The sequence below is a fragment of the Myxocyprinus asiaticus genome, chromosome 14 (genome assembly GCF_019703515.2).
Source record: "Myxocyprinus asiaticus isolate MX2 ecotype Aquarium Trade chromosome 14, UBuf_Myxa_2, whole genome shotgun sequence".
NCBI lineage: Eukaryota > Metazoa > Chordata > Actinopteri > Cypriniformes > Catostomidae > Myxocyprinus > Myxocyprinus asiaticus.
The window spans coordinates 12,082,310-12,101,846 of NC_059357.1; the positions used below are offsets into that span (position 1 = coordinate 12,082,310).

At 35.9% G+C, this 19,537-nt stretch overlaps 2 protein-coding genes across 3 annotated transcripts; both read right to left on the minus strand.

Moving 5' to 3' along the window:
* Window positions 1–939: 939 nt before the first annotated feature.
* On the minus strand, window positions 940–8,415 carry LOC127451590 (trypsin-like). Its single transcript, XM_051716384.1, has 6 exons — window positions 8,269–8,415; window positions 7,216–7,236; window positions 3,919–4,087; window positions 2,843–3,111; window positions 1,804–1,943; window positions 940–1,684 (listed from the first exon to the last, which is right to left on the minus strand). Exons 1-6 carry the CDS (start codon window positions 8,321–8,323, stop codon window positions 1,403–1,405), a joined length of 936 nt encoding a protein of 311 aa, XP_051572344.1. The 5' UTR covers window positions 8,324–8,415; the 3' UTR covers window positions 940–1,402.
* A 2,732-nt stretch (window positions 8,416–11,147) lies between these two features.
* Window positions 11,148–19,537, minus strand: LOC127451591 (trypsin-like). 2 transcript variants are annotated; one of them, XM_051716387.1, is made up of 7 exons: window positions 19,392–19,537; window positions 17,718–17,738; window positions 17,442–17,604; window positions 16,944–17,025; window positions 16,754–16,838; window positions 16,508–16,650; window positions 11,148–13,508 (listed from the first exon to the last, which is right to left on the minus strand). In XM_051716387.1, exons 1-7 carry the CDS (start codon window positions 19,447–19,449, stop codon window positions 13,248–13,250), a joined length of 813 nt encoding a protein of 270 aa, XP_051572347.1. In that variant the 5' UTR covers window positions 19,450–19,537; the 3' UTR covers window positions 11,148–13,247. The 2 variants fall into 2 exon arrangements, with proteins under 2 accessions (XP_051572347.1, XP_051572345.1); XM_051716385.1 differs by having other exon boundaries at window positions 16,754–17,025.

Consider the following 19,537-nt stretch of genomic DNA (forward strand, 5'->3'; position numbering starts at 1 on the left):
CTGCATATATAGCAAAATTACAATTCATGAACACCTTTAACATGGACTACATAAACAAATTTTAATTTGTAGGGTACAACAGGGCTAATGAAAATGTGCTTTCTTCTGGTCACAATGTGTATTATGACTGAAAAAAATACATGTCTTTATATTGAATATTGATGGAACATGGGATAAAAGCCATTGAACGCAATAATCTCACGGATCAGGCATTTTTAGCAGTGTCTAGTGTCAAACAGGTGTTAAGGAAAGTACTGTAGTAGTTTTTTGCTGTTTAGTGTTTTAGGAGAAAATTAAATTTACCCCGGGGGGCCTTTAACGCCAGTTTACCCAGCTAGCGATATGTGCAATCATGGCCGGGTCTAACAATTGGCCCTAGATTTTCTATTTATAACTCAACAGTCTAAAGTCTTTGACACTAGTTCAGACCTTGTTCGGTCCTAAATACTGTAATGACCACTTTTGCTCACATTAAACGCTGTAGTGAGTGAGGTAGTGAGGACATCCACACAAACAGGCAGCACCAGAGAGCAGGAGTCTGCAGTAAGGTAATGCAGTGGGAGGAAAATCGATAAGGGTATAGCTGCAGGCATTGCTCCAAAAAGGGCCATGAGCTCCAAATCACCATTAAAGATATAGGGAGCCCCTAACCTTACCCTTTCCCAAACCTTAACCTTGAATGGAAGTGACGCCCATTTTTAGAGTTGGTGCAACCCCCTTTTGGAGTAACCCCACCCTGTAATGGAAATTCCACCTCCATTTGGAGATCTCCGGTCTGCAGCTTTACCTACTTGGAAAAATTAGCCCATTGTAAAAAGGGGCCTCAGTTTGTGCCTGGGAGGCAGCAGATGCCCTAACCATGCCTCACCCTAATCCTAACCATATGGAGCCTGTAAGGCTGAGTACCCTGCAAGGAACAACCAGGCACCTTTCTCCCATCACAGAAAAATCAAAGCATTTGCTCCTTTATTCAGTTAAATCATACATTTGCTCATTTATTCAGTTAAATCATACATGTGCTCCTTTATTCAGTTAAATCAGACATTTGCTCATTTTAGAATACAGGCTGGTTGTATTGAGCTGAACAGAAATCTAGCCCCTGAGACAAAGTTATTTGTTATTTGTAAAACAAAATCACAGTTAAATATAAAACTCACTACAGTGCATTTGTATTGCATTCTGTTAATGAATATTCACTCGAAAAAGGATGATTGACTGAGCATTTTGAATTTACACATACTAGAATACTTTTATGTCTCAGTTTTAGAATAAATAACAGATTAGTCCACTGTATTCTTATTAGGCAAAATCATTAAAAATCAGACTTGCTTTATTAATAAGACTGTGTACAGCAAACTGCCCTCTTCATCAATGAACCTTCAGAATTGTTATTACTCAGTCTTTAAGAAAAGAGGTAGAGGGAGAAGATTAGAGGGATGATGGAGGCTGAGAGAGAAAGGGAAAATAAGAGGAGGTTGGGGGAGCCACTGGTTCCAGTGGAGGTGAATGAAACAAATCCAGGCTGGTTGCTGCTTATCTGAGTGTTGATCCAAGTTTGGTATTGAGATACTCGGGTGTACACACCAGGATAATTGGGTACTGCACAGTCTTTGCCAAAACTCACAATGCCAGACTGAATCCACGACGTGCCCTGTTTATTGACCATTGGTCCTCCAGAGTCTCCCTGCATAGACAACCACTTATTTATATCGCTGCCAATATACAATGAGCAACTGTCAATTACTATATACTGTATCTCTGCCAATATACAATAAGTAATGTAAGCGACTGATGGTGTAATACCTGACATGAGTCTTTCCCTCCCTGAGTTAGTCCAGCACACAACATGTTGCTGGTAATGCCACCTCCATAGGCAGTGTTACAAACACTGTAGCTCACAATTGGTATCTGCACCTCCTGCAGTGTGTTGGGAAGCGTGGTGTCTATTATATAAATCAGTGGGAAAAGCAATCGTTATTGGTGCTTTCAAAGGCAAGCTTCAAAATTACTATTGCTCTGAACAAACCACTATTAATATTTTTATATTAAACCACTTTAAATATTTTTTAAAAGTCTTGTTGCTAATTTGTATTGTTGTGTACTGGAAGCTCCTGTCACCAAGACAAATTCCTTGTATGTGTAAGCATACTTGGCAATAAAGCTCATTCTTCTTCTTCTTCTTCTAAACCTAAGCATTCAACTTTGACATGTAACTCTTTCAACACAGTACAATTTAAACAGTTAGAAAAATTAAATACTATATTAACTACTTATAAAACAAAAATAATATAAGCATAAAGAAAAATGCCATAGGGAATTCATAATTTACAAAGTACATACCTGTATATAATTCAGAAAATTCTTAATTGCTATTTTATTAAGAAAGTCTCTAATTCTGTCAATGTACAACCTGGCTTAATTCTTGACACGTAACTCATCCCACACCATTTGTGTTACAACATAAAGGATACCTGAAATTGTGCATCTTGTTGAGGTGTACTATTACTTTGATGGGATAATTTTTGCCTATAGCTTATGATCAAATGTGCCAAAAACAGTCCTATATCATCTATGTCAGGATCCGTTACTGCTTAAATCAAATATTTTCAAAGTAAATCATGAAATGTATTAATTCTAAAATTGAGTAGCATATCGTGGCCATTACTTTGAATAAATGTGGGAAGTATGCTGCCAAATGTGGGCAGTGATCAGATACCTAGCAAATGGCCAGGGATTGTGGCAGTGAGTTTTTACATGAACAAGCAGCACCAAATCTAGTTTTAAAATAATACTCTACAGTAATATTACATTGCGAAACTAGCGATGAACAACGTTCACTTACCTGCAAAATTGAGCTTTCCCCATCCAGTGATCCAGCTGTTAGTACCTGCAGCAAAAGTACTACCAGAAGAAGCTAGGCAGACTGGTTGAATATAATCAGTAAAAGTCACAGAAGAAGAGAGCTGGAGAAGTGCTATGTCATTGTTTTGGGTAGTTGAGCCATAGTTTGGATGGGTGATGACTTGACTCACTGTCCTGGATACCTCATTTGGGTTTGAGCCTGTTTGGAACTGACGTCCTAAGTAGATTTTAATGTCAGGTGCAGAGATCCTGTGAATAGAAAACGTTCCCAGACTTAATTCCTCTATTATCAGTCTACAGCTATGTATACAATATGTTGCATTTGACACTTAATAGAATTGTTGACCCAAAATGTAAAGTTCTGTTATTATTTACTCAATCTTTTATTGCTCTAAATCTGTTTGACTGTCAAAATAGATATTTTGAAGAATCTTCATCCAGGTTTTGTTAAGCTCCCTAAAGGAAAAAGAGCACCATAATAGTAGTCCATACGACTTGTGTGCTATATTCACAGATTTCTGAAGCCATACGACAGCTTTGTATGAGAAACAGATTGAAATTTAAGTCATTGTTCACTGAAAATCTATCCCTCCAATGAGCTGTTAGGTTCACATTGTTTAGCAAAGAAACAGCTCAAAAAATTATTTGTTAACAAACTGGACTAAATGATCCAGTCAAAGTGGTTTTACAAGATAACTAGAGGGCAAGATTATCAGTGAATAATAACTTCAATTTCGGTCTGTTTCTCACACAAAGCAATTGTATGACTTCAGAAGACTTGGAATATTGTACACCTATTATATGGACTGTTATGGTGTTTTTAGGTGGAATTTTTAAAAATATATATATATTTTTATCCACTTTTGGAGTGTCACAGACGTGGTCACTATGTCATTGTATGGGGAAAAAAAAGCAGCATTAAGATTCCTAAAAAAAATCTCCTTTTGTGTTGCACAAAAAATAACAGCATTTGGAATGACATGAAGGTGAGTAAATAATTATCACATTTTTGGGTGAACTATTCCTTTAACCTTTATTTAAGTTTGTGTCACATACTTCTGGAAGCAGTGAGCTGCAGATAAAACCCAGTCCTTATTGATAAGACTCCCACCACAGAAATGACTTCTAGTGGAGATCCTGTGAATGCTCACTTGCCAGGGCCAAGACCCCGCAAGAGCACTTTGCCCTCCAACAATCTTGGGGTTGAGGGGGGCTTGGCCACACACTGATGAGAAAAAAGAAGATGTGGGAACTCCTTGTTAGAATGACTTAAAGTTTAAATGAAATCAAAATTGACCGTATATACTTTCAAGTGATATGGATTACTTTTATCATACTTTTATAGAGCTTTTTAAGCCTTATTTGGGGCGTAGCGCTATAAATCACTTTGCAGTTCCTTGTACAAAAAACTCAGACACTCAACTTAAGATCTCCTTTTGTTTTTCACAGACGACAGAAAATAATATAGAATTGGAACGACATAGAGATATTTTTATTTTGGGGGGAACTATTCCTTTAATTCATGTTCCTGGTCTTATTGTGATGATTTATCAGTGTACATTATTCCAAAGAATGACAATATTTGTCTTCATAATCTCTCATTAAAATGTAATAACTTGCTCCGCCTCTAAAACAACTTCCTTTTCAACTGAGGTCACCAAACCCTCTTATTTTTAAAATTCTCCCCTTTAGCCACATGTCATATATAGAGAACCCATTTCACAGTCCAATAATTTCTTGATAGATCTTGATTTTTTTTCATTGAATATCCTGTTACACCAGGAAATACAGTGCATATATTTTAATTACTAAAGTAAAATGGGTTGTGAACGCAGTAAGTAACATTTTACAATGAGGTTGTAAATCTCTATTACCTGACAGATGTCACTGAATTAGGTGAACTTTCTTCTGCAGAACACAAATGAAGATTTTTAGAATAGTGTCTCAGCTCTGTAGGTCCATACAATGCAAGTGAATTGTGACCAAAACTTTGAACCTCCAAAAAGCACATAAAGGCAGAATAAAAGAAATCCATAATACTCCAGTGGTTTAATTAATGTCTTCTGAAGCGATCCAATCGGTTTTGGGTGAGAACAGACCAAAATGTTACTTTATTTTCACTATAAATTTTGACATCTCATGTAATTATTTTTATTTATTTTTATTCCAGCAGATGTTACCAGAGACCCCCAGCTACAAGGGAAAATATTACAAATGTATGCTCGGGTCATTTTTGACCTGCGAACATCACAAGTGTGACTCACAAATGAACAGTGCACAAGGGCTAGAGACTGCAATGGCAAGATGTACAGTGAAAAAGGAAGTATATTTTGGTCTGTTCTTACCCAAAATCGATTGGATCACTTTAGAAGACATGGATCAAGATATGGATTACTTTTATGTGGCTTTTATGTGCTTTTTGGAGCTTGAAAGGCCTGGTCACCATTCACTTGCATTGTATGGACCCAGAGAGCTGAGATATTCTTCTAAAAAATCTTTGTTTGTGTTCTGCAGAAGAAAGACATACATATCTGGGATGGCATGGGGGTGAGTAAATGCTGACAGAATGTTCTTTTTTGGGAGAACTATTTCATTAAAACGGATCATTCATGTCAAACAGCATATTTAGCTTCATATGCACTCAGCTGTTATTTCGTCATGCAAGAATGCAGTGACTAAGTCTAATGGAAGCAAAGTCAGCTTACTGTCAGAGATCCTGTTTGTAACACCTCCAGGCATCCTGGGGGATGTTATTCTCTAGGAATACAAATATACACTCCTATCTACTTGAAAGGCAGACATCAAAACGACGCTCCAGCTAATACACATGTGCATTCTCAATGAAAATGACAAGCGATGTCTCTATCAAAAAGGTGATTGGTTCTTTTAACTGTAAAGTGGGACTTCCATTTCAACAGCCACCATATTCAGTGTTATAATTTCTACCATTGATTAGTATACCAGTGACCCGTCTCATTCTATACCATCTCTGATGGAAATTACAGAACTGCTAAAATCGCTAACAGCACCTTTAACATTAGTTAATGCATTAGGTATCATAAATTTACAATGAGCAATACTTTTATTTATGTAGCATTTATTAATGTAGTTTAATTTATAAATATAATATTGTTCATTTTTAGTTGAAAATAGTTAATATGTATTACAACTGTTACAACTGTATTAGTATACACTATTTGGCCAAAAATGGTGGACACCCCTTTGTAATTAATGAGTTTGGCTATTCCAGTCATTTCTGTGAGCACATATCTTAATGCTATACTATGCAATGACATTCTAAAGAATTGTGTGCTTTCAACTTTGTTGAAACCATTTTCCATTCTAGCATGACAATGCACCTGTGTACAACGCAAGATCTTTATAGAAGTTGTTTACTGGCCCAGACCTGAAGCCCAATGAACACGTTTGGAATGAGTAATGCTTTTTACCAACTAAATGTACAACTAAACACAAGAGCATCAGTGAGGTCAGGCACTGACGCAGGATGATGGGGCCTGGCTCACTGCTCCAATCCTAACCCAAAGGTGTTCAGTAAAGGTTCAGGTCTGTATTTTGAACCAAGCAGTCAAGTAATTCCCCACCGGACTTAGTAAACCATTTCTTTATGGACATCGCTTTGTGCACAAGATTCGCTTCCACAAACTGTCACAATAAGTGTTGCAATACAATTGTCTAGAATATCACTGTATGATGTAGCATTAAGACTTGTTTGCAATGGATTTACTTGAATAGCCCATCCTTTTTAGAAGGGAGAGTCAACATACTTTTGACCATATAGTGTATTAAAAAATGTATATTAACTGAGATTAATAAATGCGGTAACACTTTACAATAAGGTTGTATTTATTAACATTAGTTAACTACATTAGTTCAAATAAAATAAGAATGAACAATACATTTATTGAAGATAGATAGATAGATAGATCTACAATACTTCATTCCAACATATACTAATACATTTCTAACACTAAACGTTGAATACGTAAGCATTCATTAATGCATTATGAACTAACATGAACTAGCCTAACAGTGAACAATAATTGTATAAATTAACATTAACCAAGATTACTGAATGCTGTAAAAATTGTGTTCATTGTTAGTTCATAATTCCTGCTGCATTAACAAATGTTAAAAAATAGAACCTAACTGAAAAGTGTTACCTTAACTGCTGTAAAAGGATTGCACATTTATAGCCAGGTTATGTTAACTATTACATTAACTAATGTTAACATGTACAACCTCATTGTAAAGTGTTACCACTTTAAAACTATGTGAAATATTCTGTGTGCATGAATATGTGTTTGTATGACCATTAAGAGTATAGTAACTTACCATCTAACTGGCAGAGAGCACCTATATTGGGAGAAAAAAAAAAAAAAGAATAACAAATAATCAGACTGGGTTCTTCATATACATTTATATTAGTTTTCTGTGTCCATAGACCTGTTTTCTTTTATTTGTTAAGAGCTTTCGTAGCTCAGACAAAATTGATCAGCGCATAGCAGATCTAGGCAAACTGGTTTCAGTAGCTCGCAATCATTTTTTGACCTTTGACATTGTTATGAACATATCTCTTACGACATACAAAAAAAAATGCCTTCACATCACATGTATTTGTATTTATTTATTTATTTAATCAGGGACAATACACAATACACAATGAGTGTTGTTTTGGGATTACTACATACTTGGTAAAATGCTTTCCATTCTATGATATTAAAAATACACTTGAGATTTTCAGTACTTCGCGTTTTAGAGTTTAGCTAAATTGTAGTCCATTTAACAGATTTTAAAAAAATATATAATTTTACTTCCTTTAACAAACATAATTCAAAACTTTTTTATTTGAAATAATATTTTCAAATAAAAAAAATATTTTCTAAGTAAAATTTTACTTTTACTTAAAAACTATTTACTACATTTTTACTTTTAATTGCTATATAGATATATTATATTAGATTTAGACACTAGTAGCCATTCAACTCTCAAGCTAAAAAAAACTAATTATAATAATCTGTTCAATTTCTTTTAAGATATTTTATTAGATTTAGACACTAACTCTCAAGCTAAGTGAAATAATGATCTGTTCATAACTAATTACAATTTCTTTGAAAATTTCCATGTTACTTATAATGACTACTCTGCATTTCTACTAATGCAGCAACATTTGTTTCAGGTAATAAGATGTGTGTATTACAAAGAAAAGCCCTTAAAGGAGTTCAATCGTAAGTTATTAAACATATTTTAAACAGAAAATGTAAATAAACATAAGGTTATTAAACATAAATGTTTCATTGTTATAGAGTTTCTGTAGGCAGCATGCAAATTTTAGATCTAACCTTTAATATATGTACCATATCATATGTAACAAAAGAGTTAGCTTACCTGCAATGTTAAGAAGAATTGCCCCAGCAATATACAGAGCAATGTGAAATGTCATTGTTATATTCCTGTCTGTGTTCTGACTGCTTTTTCCTTTACTGAGAAGTCTTTAATGACACATAAAGCAAGTACTGCTGCATTCATTGAAACTACTTTTGCCCCCAGCCCAGCAATAAGAGTATCTCTGACACGCCTTGTTTTTTGTTTGATTTCCATTTCACCTGCTGTCAGTATTTTTAGAACCTGTCTACTCACTTCTAAATACCTGTAATGCCTGTAGAAATTTCATCACTGGTTCCTGTTAAACTGGGTTACAGAAAGTCACTTTAACTGCTTTGATGATTTTAACCACCTACACATTTCATACACATGCTATGTCCCTGCTTATAAACACAGTGACCCTATTAAGAATTCAGACAGTAAAGCCACACTGAAGGATGGTTTAATGTGTTTGCTTTATACTTCATATACCAAAAAATACAAGGAAGTTACTTACACTGTAAAAAAAAAAAAAAAAAAAAAAAAATGCTGTAAATGTATTGCAAATTCTAACAGCAATCTACTATAATTCTTAAATGCAATGGTTTACTGTCAAAAATGTTGCATTCTGGGAGATAGGATGCAGGCTCATTGTGAAGTGACTAGTTTCACTGTAAATAACTGTTGTTATTATTATTATTTGCAAAGCATTTTGAGAAAATTAACATTAAAAATCCTTGTTCCATCTTGGCAAAAGCTAGTGACATTTTGAGCCATATATTTTAAAATACCCAGAGTAATAGAGCTGTGGCACAAAGTTAGTAACAACAGTGTTCCTGTGGGGGCTCAGTTTCCAGTCCTGCCACTCTGCAGTCTTCATGCATCTGTCTATTAAAAAGTACAATTCAGCCTGTGGAGCAGTGTCAATTAACTGAAAAGTATTACCAGGTTTTAACTGTATTTTTTAATTTATTTTTTACAAAAATAAAATGTATAAAAAAAAATATATATATATATATATATATATATATATATATATATATATATATATATATATATAACATAAAAATTCTATAATAAAAATATAATAAAAAAAGAATACATATAATAAAATATAATAAAACAAATTGTAAAATAACAGTATTGCACTGCTTTATGGGATCCTAAAATGATGAAATACAGATAAGCCCTTACGCTTGTGTAATATAAGAATGTATGCTTGGGCAATGCATTTGTGGCTTTATGGGGACAGGTACAAAAGTTTTTATTATTTTGATTCTGGCAAAATATCAGTGCTGGGATTACTAGATCTCAGTGCTGCCTTTGACCACAACATACTCCTAGACAGATAACTGAGTAGGGCTCTCTGAGACAGTCCTCAGTTGCTTCAGGTCAAATCTAAAAGGGAGGGGTTACTATGTGAACATAGGCAACTATGAATCTGAGTGGACATCCATGACGTGTGGAGTCCCACAAGGCTCAATTCTTGTACTGCTCTTGTTCAACCTGTATATGCTACCACTAGACCAAAGTAGCGGCCTGTATTTAAAAAATGCAGTGAAACTCTGTATTTAATCTTTGCAGTAAGACTACTGTGCAACTTATTTTTCTTTAAAAAAATAAAAGAATGTCTTTGATAAAGTCTGAACATATATCTAAAAGCAAAAAAGATCTGTAAGTAAGATCTGAAAACAAAAATCAGTTTGCTTCAATCAGGCAAATGAGTTCTGCAGCCATCTGCTGGTTATATGTTGTAATTTCATGTCTAAAGTTTTTTTCTCTCTCTCTCTCCAACAGATGGCAGTATAACCCTGAATAAAATTGTGACGTAGTTAAAGTGTAAAAGTAAATGTAACATAAAATGTTCTTATTTTATATAAAAATTTATTATGTTTTTTAGTAATTTAGAGGTAAATAGGGTAGGGTATTTGTTTAAAAAAAAATCATGATTTTGGTACAAATTACACTCTTGGTGTGTGGGGGTCAAAATTGTGTAGTATCATTTGTTTTTCAGATGCTACTTGTTTTTTATTGTTATTGTTGTTTTGTTGTTGTTTGTTTTTGCTTTTATCTAAGGCAATGCTACATTTTCAAGTGCATTTTAAGTGTCTAAATACTTTTTGAGGCAACTGCACATGCTAGTAAGCATTATGTTTTTGTACTAACTAGTAGAGAGCTGATATAGAGGACACATATTTATTTTTTGAGATGATGGTTTTCATTTTTAAATCAAAATGTATGTTTTTTTTTTTTTTTTTTTGTGACTTAGTTCTCTAGCATTGTGAGACTGTTTTGGTCAGCAAATGCCAATGACAGTCACGCAAAAGTTATTTAAGAATAGGCTACCTAAGGACTAGCTGTAACTTACAGGTATGCACAAATAAAAGAAGACTGGAATTTGTGTGTGTGTGTGACATGATTGATATAATGTAAATCACAGGGAAGGATCTGGCAGAGGATGAATATTATGCTGCCAGTAGATGATGGCAGTCCCTCTAACAGAATGGGCTGCACCACTAGGGCATCCTCACTAATCATATCTTTATGTAAGGCTCTCACAGGCTGTGTGACATGACGTCATCCTCGAAAACCATGAACACAACTACGTAGGGTAAAATCAAATATGACAAATAAGTCAAAGCGTGACCTGACCTGGTGGAATATTTCCAATTAAATAGATAAATACATTTACATAAGAGGTCTGGTTCGCTTATGCCCTTGTAGATTTAATTAACTACTTTATTTGAAAGAAGAGGCACACATTGAGAAGGCAGCCACCTGCTATTGTCAAGTCGGCGGACAGTGTAATTTGATACCACTTTCTACACAATATCATTCAAAGGCTTGACTAAGCAGATTTTACAGTATGGACAGAGAGAACATTCTCCAAGCCAATTCCTTCTTATGCCCTGTATTTATTCTGTTCCTGTGTGATTACAACATGGCAACTAATTAAAGTTAAGTAAATTTTTTAAAAAGCAGTATCTCTGATCACATTGCAGAGCACAGGCTGAACAGCTTTTGCAATAAATATTCAGTCCCTGAGATGAAGTAACCCTGCTGAACCAGCTTAAACCATCCCTGCCATGGCGGTCCAGGTTGGTTTGTGCTTGGATAGTTGATGGACCAGCAATAGCCATGATGTTCATCACAAAACTTAGCTATAGTTTCTGGTTAAGCTTGTTTAAAAGCTTTGTTCTATGATGATGACCATCAGTGCTCTTTTCAACAAGGAAGTGCTATGGTAAAAGAATTTTATCAACATACAAAAGTGCTGCAGTGCATTTGTTTTGGTTCCTTTCAATTAGCACATTTACATGCATAGCAATACGCTGATATCTACCAAAAATTAACCTATTTAAAGAATCTGACAACGCAAGAAAAACGTGTTTACATGAGATTTGAAATCATCCAATTATTCTCTGCTTTTGATGTCAAAGCATAAACACAACACTTGAGTACATTGGAAATGCAGGTAAGAATGGAGGTAAAGGTGTCTGTTTACATACAACGCAAAATGGGGGTAATGGGCAATTTATGTCTCATATTCAGGCCAAATATCAGATCAGTGCACTGTACTTTGATTTTACAATCATTCTGAACATCAGATTATTAGAACTCTATTATTGTAAGCTCTTATAATTGCAATTACTTGATCAACCTAAAATAAATAAACATGCCTCAGTAACATTGGATTAACATATTACCTTTCATGTAGTGTGTTATATAGCTGTTTGTGAATGTAAAAAAGTCTGCAAAGTTTCAAAAATCAAACTGCGACAAATGAAGTTATTGACTCCCAAAAGAAAGAACCGATTCTGAACTAGTGATGGGTTGTTCATGAACGATTCGTTTAATTTTGAATGAATCTTTTATGTGACTCAGAAGAACGAGTAGTCTCAGAGAGTGATTCGTTCATTTTGTGTTGGCCACGCATGTGCATTGCGCAACCTCCGTTCGTTTGTTACGTGAAAACTGCATAGGCGCTGTACAGGAAACAGAAATGATTAATTCACCTCTCCAGTCTTCTGGTCCAAGTCATACGTTCTTTTGTCATGTGACAGCGGTATACGCTATGCATTGCTCACACAGGAAACAGAAATGATTAGTTCACCTCTCCTATCTTCTGGTCCGAGTCGTACGTTCTTTTGTCACGTGACAGCAGTATACGCTATGCAGTGACAAAAGAACGAACGACTCCGACAAGAAGATTCCAGAGGTGAAATAATCTTTCTGTTTCTCATAATTTGTCCGTGGCTGCATTATACATTTTTTCTTATTGGGACTATAATCAAAGTTTGGGTACGTAGATGTGTTGTGGGGGATTTGGCTATTGAAAATGTAACATTTTAATTTAATTCTGCTCAAATGAACTAAATGACTTGAATACAGATTCGTTCATTTTGCTGAACGAGACTCAAAGATTCAAGTCAGTAAAATTATCTGATCTTCCCATCACTACTCTGAACACCTGAAACGAGTCGTTAGTAATTCCAGATTTACTTCCTGCACTAACCTAGTAATTTGGTAACAAAAAATCCGCCTCTGGTCTTCATTGGCTGCTCGTGAACAGCTTTGACCCGCCCTCAAACAATACATTAAGCGGTAGACCAGTCACAACAGACTGGGACATCTGACCAATTAGAGCAGAGTAGGCTCTCTGAAAGGAGGAGTTTAGAATGAATCCTTTAGAACGGATCATTGAACGAGTCGTTTTTGACACTGGGAAAAAAAAGGTAATGCTGCAATTTAAATTATGAGCAAATTAAAGTATTTTTTGACCTTGGATGCATGCATGCTATTGTATGAGACCTTTAAAACAAAATTAGGCACGTTTAAAAACCATAATAGGTGCTCTTTAAAGAATACTACATTTAAAAAAAAATAAAAAATACAAATATATATATGCTCTTTTATCCCATTTATAAGAGTGTGTATAGCACAATTGTCTTTTGTTTTTTAATCAAAGAACTCTGATGATTAATATTCAAATAAGCTCATCTTTAATAAAAAGAGATTAGAGGGATGATGAAGAATGTGAGGGGAAGAAGGTTGGGTAAGCCTCTGCTGGATCCACTGGAGATGAATTTGACAAATCCCGACTGGTTGTTGGTTATGTAAGAGTTGATCCAGTCCTGGTATTGAGACACCCTTGTATACACACCAGGAAACCTGGGATCTGCGCATCCTGTACCAAAACTCACAATGCCAGACTGAATCCACAGAGAGCCGTTCTTACTGACCATCGGACCTCCAGAGTCGCCCTGCATAGACAAGCACTTAACATTTATATATCTGCCAATTTACAGCTAGCAACTGTTAGACATATGTATGCAACTGGTGTTGTGCACTGTAAACCCTACAGATGTCATTACTGGAAAAATCAAGTTGTTTTAATTAAACATCACTTGAAATGTCAAGTTTTGGGCTCATAACTGAAATATCTATGTTCCTTGAATGTATTTTATTTTATTTATTTTTTTAATCCATAGACTTCCATAGATTTTAAGTGTTAATAACTCAAACTATTGAGTACAAAATTGAGGCTATGGGGAATACCCGATAATGCCTTAGGCTTGAATTATTTAACTATGTTTCCTTGCAGTGGCGGAGCTAGGGGGTGGCCAGGGGTAGCCGTGGCCACCATGGACTGAAGACTTGGCACCCTATTGGCCACCCCACTAGCAATTGCCATTTTTGGGCACAAGACTTAACATGTACTGCCCGAAAATTTCTATGTCACCACAGACCGATCGCTGGCCCCTGCCCGACCACCCCTGTGAAAAATTCCTGGCTCCGCCCCTGTTTCCTTGGTCAAAGGGAACATATGGGGACATTTAAATAGATGTTATTAAGAATCCATAGAGGTTTTAGCTCTTTTGTAGTATTAATTATGTTGTTTTGTTGCAAATAGTTGTTTTGTGTGATGTCACCAGGGTGATTGTGTCCCCTTTGTTCAAGTTAGACCCAGTCTCATTTCTCCTGGTACAGGTGCATCTCAATAAATTAGAATGTCGTGGAAAAGTTCATTTATTTCAGTAATTCAACTCAAATTGTGAAACTCGTGTATTAAATAAATTCAATGCACACAGACTGAAGTAGTTTAAGTCTTTGGTTCTTTTAATTGTGATGATTTTGGCTCACATTTAACAAAAACCCACCAATTCACTATCTCAACAAATTAGAATATGGTGACATGCCAATCAGCTAATCAACTCAAAACACCTGCAAAGGTTTCCTGAGCCTTCAAAATGGTCTCTCAGTTTGGTTCACTAGGCTACACAATCATGGGGAAGACTGCTGATCTGACAGTTGTCCAGAAGACAATCATTGACACCCTTCACAAGGAGGGTAAGCCACAAACATTCATTGCCAAAGAAGCTGGCTGTTCACAGAGTGCTGTATCCAAGCACGTTAACAGAAAGTTGAGTGGAAGGAAAAAGTGTTGAAGAAAAAGATGCACAACCAACCGAGAGAACCGCAGCCTTATGAGGATTGTCAAGAAAAATTGATTCAAGAATTTGGGTGAAATTCACAAGGAATGGACTGAGGCTGGGGTCAAGGCATCAAGAGCCACCACACACAGACGTGTCAAGGAATTTGGCTACAGTTGTCGTATTCCTCTTGTTAAGCCACTCCTGAACCACAGACAACGTCAGAGGCGTCTTACCTGGGCTAAGGAGAAGAAGAACTGGACTGCTGCCCAGTGTTCCAAAGTCCTCTTTCAGATGAGAGCAAGTTTTGTATTTCATTTGGAAACTAAGGTCCTAGAGTCTGGAGGAAGGGTGGAGAAGCTCATAGCCCAAGTTGCTTGAAGTCCAGTGTTAAGTTTCCACAGTCTGTGATGATTTGGGGTGCAATGTCATCTGCTGGTGTTGGTCCATTGTGTTTTTTGAAAACCAAAGTCACTGCACCCGTTTACCAAGAAATGTTGGAGCACTTCATGCTTCCTTCTGCTGACCAGCTTTTTAAAGATGCTGATTTCATTTTCCAGCAGGATTTGGCACCTGCCCACACTGCCAAAAGCACCAAAAGTTGGTTAAATGACCGTGGTGTTGGTGTGCTTGACTGGCCAGCAAACTCACCAGACCTGAACCCCATAGAGAATCTATGGGGTATTGTCAAGAGGAAAATGAGAAACAAGAGACCAAAAAATGCAGATGAGCTGAAGGCCACTGTCAAAGTAACCTGGGCTTCCATACCACCTCAGCAGTGCCACAAACTGATCACCTCCATGCCACGCCAAATTGAGGCAGTAATTAAAGCAAAAGGAGCCCCTACCAAGTATTGAGTACATATACAGTAAATGAACATACTTTCCAGAAGGCCAACAATTCACTAAAAATGTTTTTTTTATTGGTCTTATGATGTATTCTAATTTGTTGAAATAGTGAATTGGTGGGTTTTTGTTAAATGTGAGCCAAAATCATCACAATTAAAAGAACCAAAGACTTAAACTACTTCAGTCTGTGTGCATTGAATTTATTTAATACACGAGTTTCACAATTTGAGTTGAATTACTGAAATAAATGAACTTTTCCACGACATTCTAATTTATTGAGATGCACCTGTACATGTGCAACTGAAGTACAGATGTCTATGAATTTCTGTGGAGAAATATGTTTATTTAATGGTTGACCTTGAATCAATTATAATCTTCTTTATTTAAGCTGTGTTATTGTATGACCTAAATTTGAGTCCATTCAATTACAATTATTAAGTAGAAACAACAACAGTTAAATAGCAAATCTGAGTTAAGCCTACTTGCATCTAGTTACCTTAACTTAAATAGTTAAGTACATTCCATATGATCACCAAGTTAAGTGAACTTAATTACATAAGTTTTAGAGTCTCCATTACTCAGTTAATTTGAGGGAACATGTTTACTCAATCGATAGAGATTTACTCAGTCGATAGAGGGTTTTCAGAGCAGGTTGGTAAGGTAAAGGTGTTGACAAAGCTGCACTCTTGTGCTGATCAGAGTTTGCAAACCTCATTTTTAGTCTGCACGTAAAACAAGAGGGACAAAAAATTATGTGATTGTCAAAAAGACTAAATATAATTTCGTTTTCCTTCAAGTAGACCTCAGTTTAATGAAGGATAGCATTAAGAGTGGCCTGCTTTTTACTCAGAAATGCTGGATTCAGCACTTCATTTTGAGCATGCATGATATTGATAATGTAATCAGACTGATAAAGGAGTTCCAAGCACTTCTAACCAGACAGAAGTTGTAATGACTGAAACGACTGGACTAAAATCTTACCTGGCACGAGTCTTTCCCTCCCTGATTTAACAGTCCAGCACAAATCATGTTGTTTGTGATGCCACCTCCATAGGCCTTATTACAGTCACTGTTGCTCACAATTGGTATTTTCACTTCCTGCAGTATGTTGGGTAGCTGGGAGTCTGTGACATACAGACCAGAAGATAACTTTTTAATATCTTTTTTAATAGAGATTTGCTGTGGGGCGTTTTGCTGCTGTTTAGACTATTGTGTAAACACACTCACCTCCAGAAATAAGAGTGCCCCATCCAGTGACCCAGCTAGCAGTACCAGCAGCCAATATACTACCAGCAGCAGCCAGGCAGACTGGCTTAATATAATCAGAGAAAGTCACAGAAGAGGAGAGCTGAACCAGTGCTATGTCGTTGTCATTACTGGGATTGTTATAGTTTGGATGGTTGAAAATTTGACTCACTCTCCTAGAGACCTCATTTGGATTTGAGCCTGATACTTGGCTCTGACGTCCCAAGTAGATTGTAATGGTATACCAGTGGATGCTACAAGAAGAAAAAGTGATTCTTAATGCTACTATAAGCTAGTTTCAGTAGTTAGTGTGGTATTACTCCAAACCTGTAAAACTTTCTTTCTTTCATGGAACACAAAAGGTGAATTTTTGAATAATGTCCTGGCCACACTTTTCCATATGAGAGTGAATCAGGACTGATGCTGTCAAGCTCCAAAATGACAAAAAAAGCAACTTGAAGGGATCATAAAAGTGGTCCATATGACTTGTATGCTGTATTCCTCATTCACTTTCATTATATGAAAATGAGGGGACAGGATATGCTTCAAAAACTGCATTTTTGTTCCACAGAAAGAAGGTGATATGGGTTTGGAATAACATGAGGGTGACTACAAATGTACAGAATGTTCATTTCTGGGTAAACTGTTAGCTTTTTTTTTAACTTCATACCTCTGAAAGCAGTGAGCTGCAGACAAAACCCAGTCCTTATTGATAAGGCTCCCAGCACAGAAATGGCTTCCAGCACTTTGAATGCTGACTTGCCAGGGCCAAGCTCCTTCGCTTGTATCCTGCCCTCCAACAATCCTGTTGTTGAGGGGAGCTTGGCCACACACTTATGAGAGAAGAGAAGATGTGAGAATTCCTTGTTAAAATGTCTCACAAACACTCAAGAAATGTTATATGTGGAACAATTTTTTAATGGTCATCAAGAGTGTAATAACTTACCATCCAACTGACAGAGAGAGCCTATGTGGGAAGAGACCAAAGATAACAAATAATAATGGCTCTGGGTAACTTTTAAAAGTAAGCTAATTCCTGGTAAAATGGTCCTGAAATGTCATTTTTTATTACTGAAAATGTCTATATCAAGATATCAAATGTACATGCACAAATAGAATGCCATATATTTACCAACACAAAACTACTCATATCAGTATTCGGTATTGTCCGATCCTTAAAGTGATAGTTAACCTAAAAATGAAAATTCTGTCATTTACTCACCCTCATGCCATCCCAGATTTTTGATTTGTCTGACTTTTTTTTAGAAGAATATTTCAGCTCTGTAGGTCAATACAATGCAAGTGAATGGTGAGCAAAACTTTGAAGCTCCAAAAATCAGATAAAGACAGCACAGAAGTAATTCAGAAGACTCCAATGGTTTAATCTGTGTTTTTGAAGCGATCTAATCAGTTTTCCGTGAGAATGGACCAAAATGTAACTCAATTTTCACTATAAATCTTAACATCTGCAGTCTTCTTAGCAATCATGATTTCAAGGTCGATTACATTTCCTAGTGCTATCTAGTGCTCTGCGCATGCGTCAAGCACTAGGAAGTGTACATTTACATTTACATTTATGCATTTGGCAGACGCTTTTCTGTAATCAAGCTTGAAATAATGATCGTGCCTAGAGCCGTCAATGGCAACATGTACAGTAAAAAATGAGTTACAATTTGGTCTGTTCTCACCCAAAAGTGATTGGATCACAGATTAAACCACTGGAGTCTTATGGATTACTTTTATGCTGCCTTTATATTCTTTTTGGAGCTTTAAAGTGTTGGACATACATTTGCATTGTATGGACATACAGAGCTGAAATTTTCTTCTAAAAATCTTTGTTTGTGTTCTGCAGCAGAGGGTGAGTAAATGATGAGAGAATTTTCATTTTTGGGTCAACTATTCCTTTAAGACTCGGTACTTGGTACTTTTAGCCAATCAGAAATTGATATCAGTGCATCTCTAATTATTATTAATATTTACCACATTTTAGAATAAAGTCATCAAAATTATGAAATAACACTAATGCAAGTATGGGAATTATGTAGTGACAGAAAAAGTTACAAAACATCAAATCTATCCTATATGTCATTCAAAGGAGCCACCCTTTTCCTAGATTTCCTAGAAAGAGAGTTCTAAGCATTCTCCCAGTCAATTGCGTGAGGTGCTACCTGGGATGCATTTTAAACAGTATTAAAGGATTTCGCATGTATTCTGACCACTTGTTGGCTACTTTTCCTTCACTATCTCATCCAAATTGTCCATTAAAATAGCTGATCATTACATTTTTACTGTGTAAAGAAAATCATATGTAGGCACAATTTATATTTATCTATAAAACTAATGTTCAAACATTTAAATCATTAGATCAAAAGAGGTTTAAAATCATTAGAAACATAAATTCAATGTGAAGTCTGTCCAAACTTAGGCTGGTAGTGATTATGTTTTTACCAATACAGTAACAGCCATTTCAGGTATCAGTTTGTATGAGTTACAAAAACCTATCAACAGGAATTAAATAGGCTTGTCAGTATTAAGCAATTCAAGCATAAACATCAAACATAGACCTGATTTTGTGATTTTATATAGTTTTGTTTATCACCAAACTAGTTCGAGATCTTACCAGCTATGTTGAGAAGTACGGCACCAGCAACACACAAAGCTGTGTTCATCTTAATCATTTTGCTCTGATCTGTATTCTAACTGCTGTTTCCTCTACTGTCAAGAATGACATGTACAATAATCAGTGCTGATTTCAACTGGAGTTTA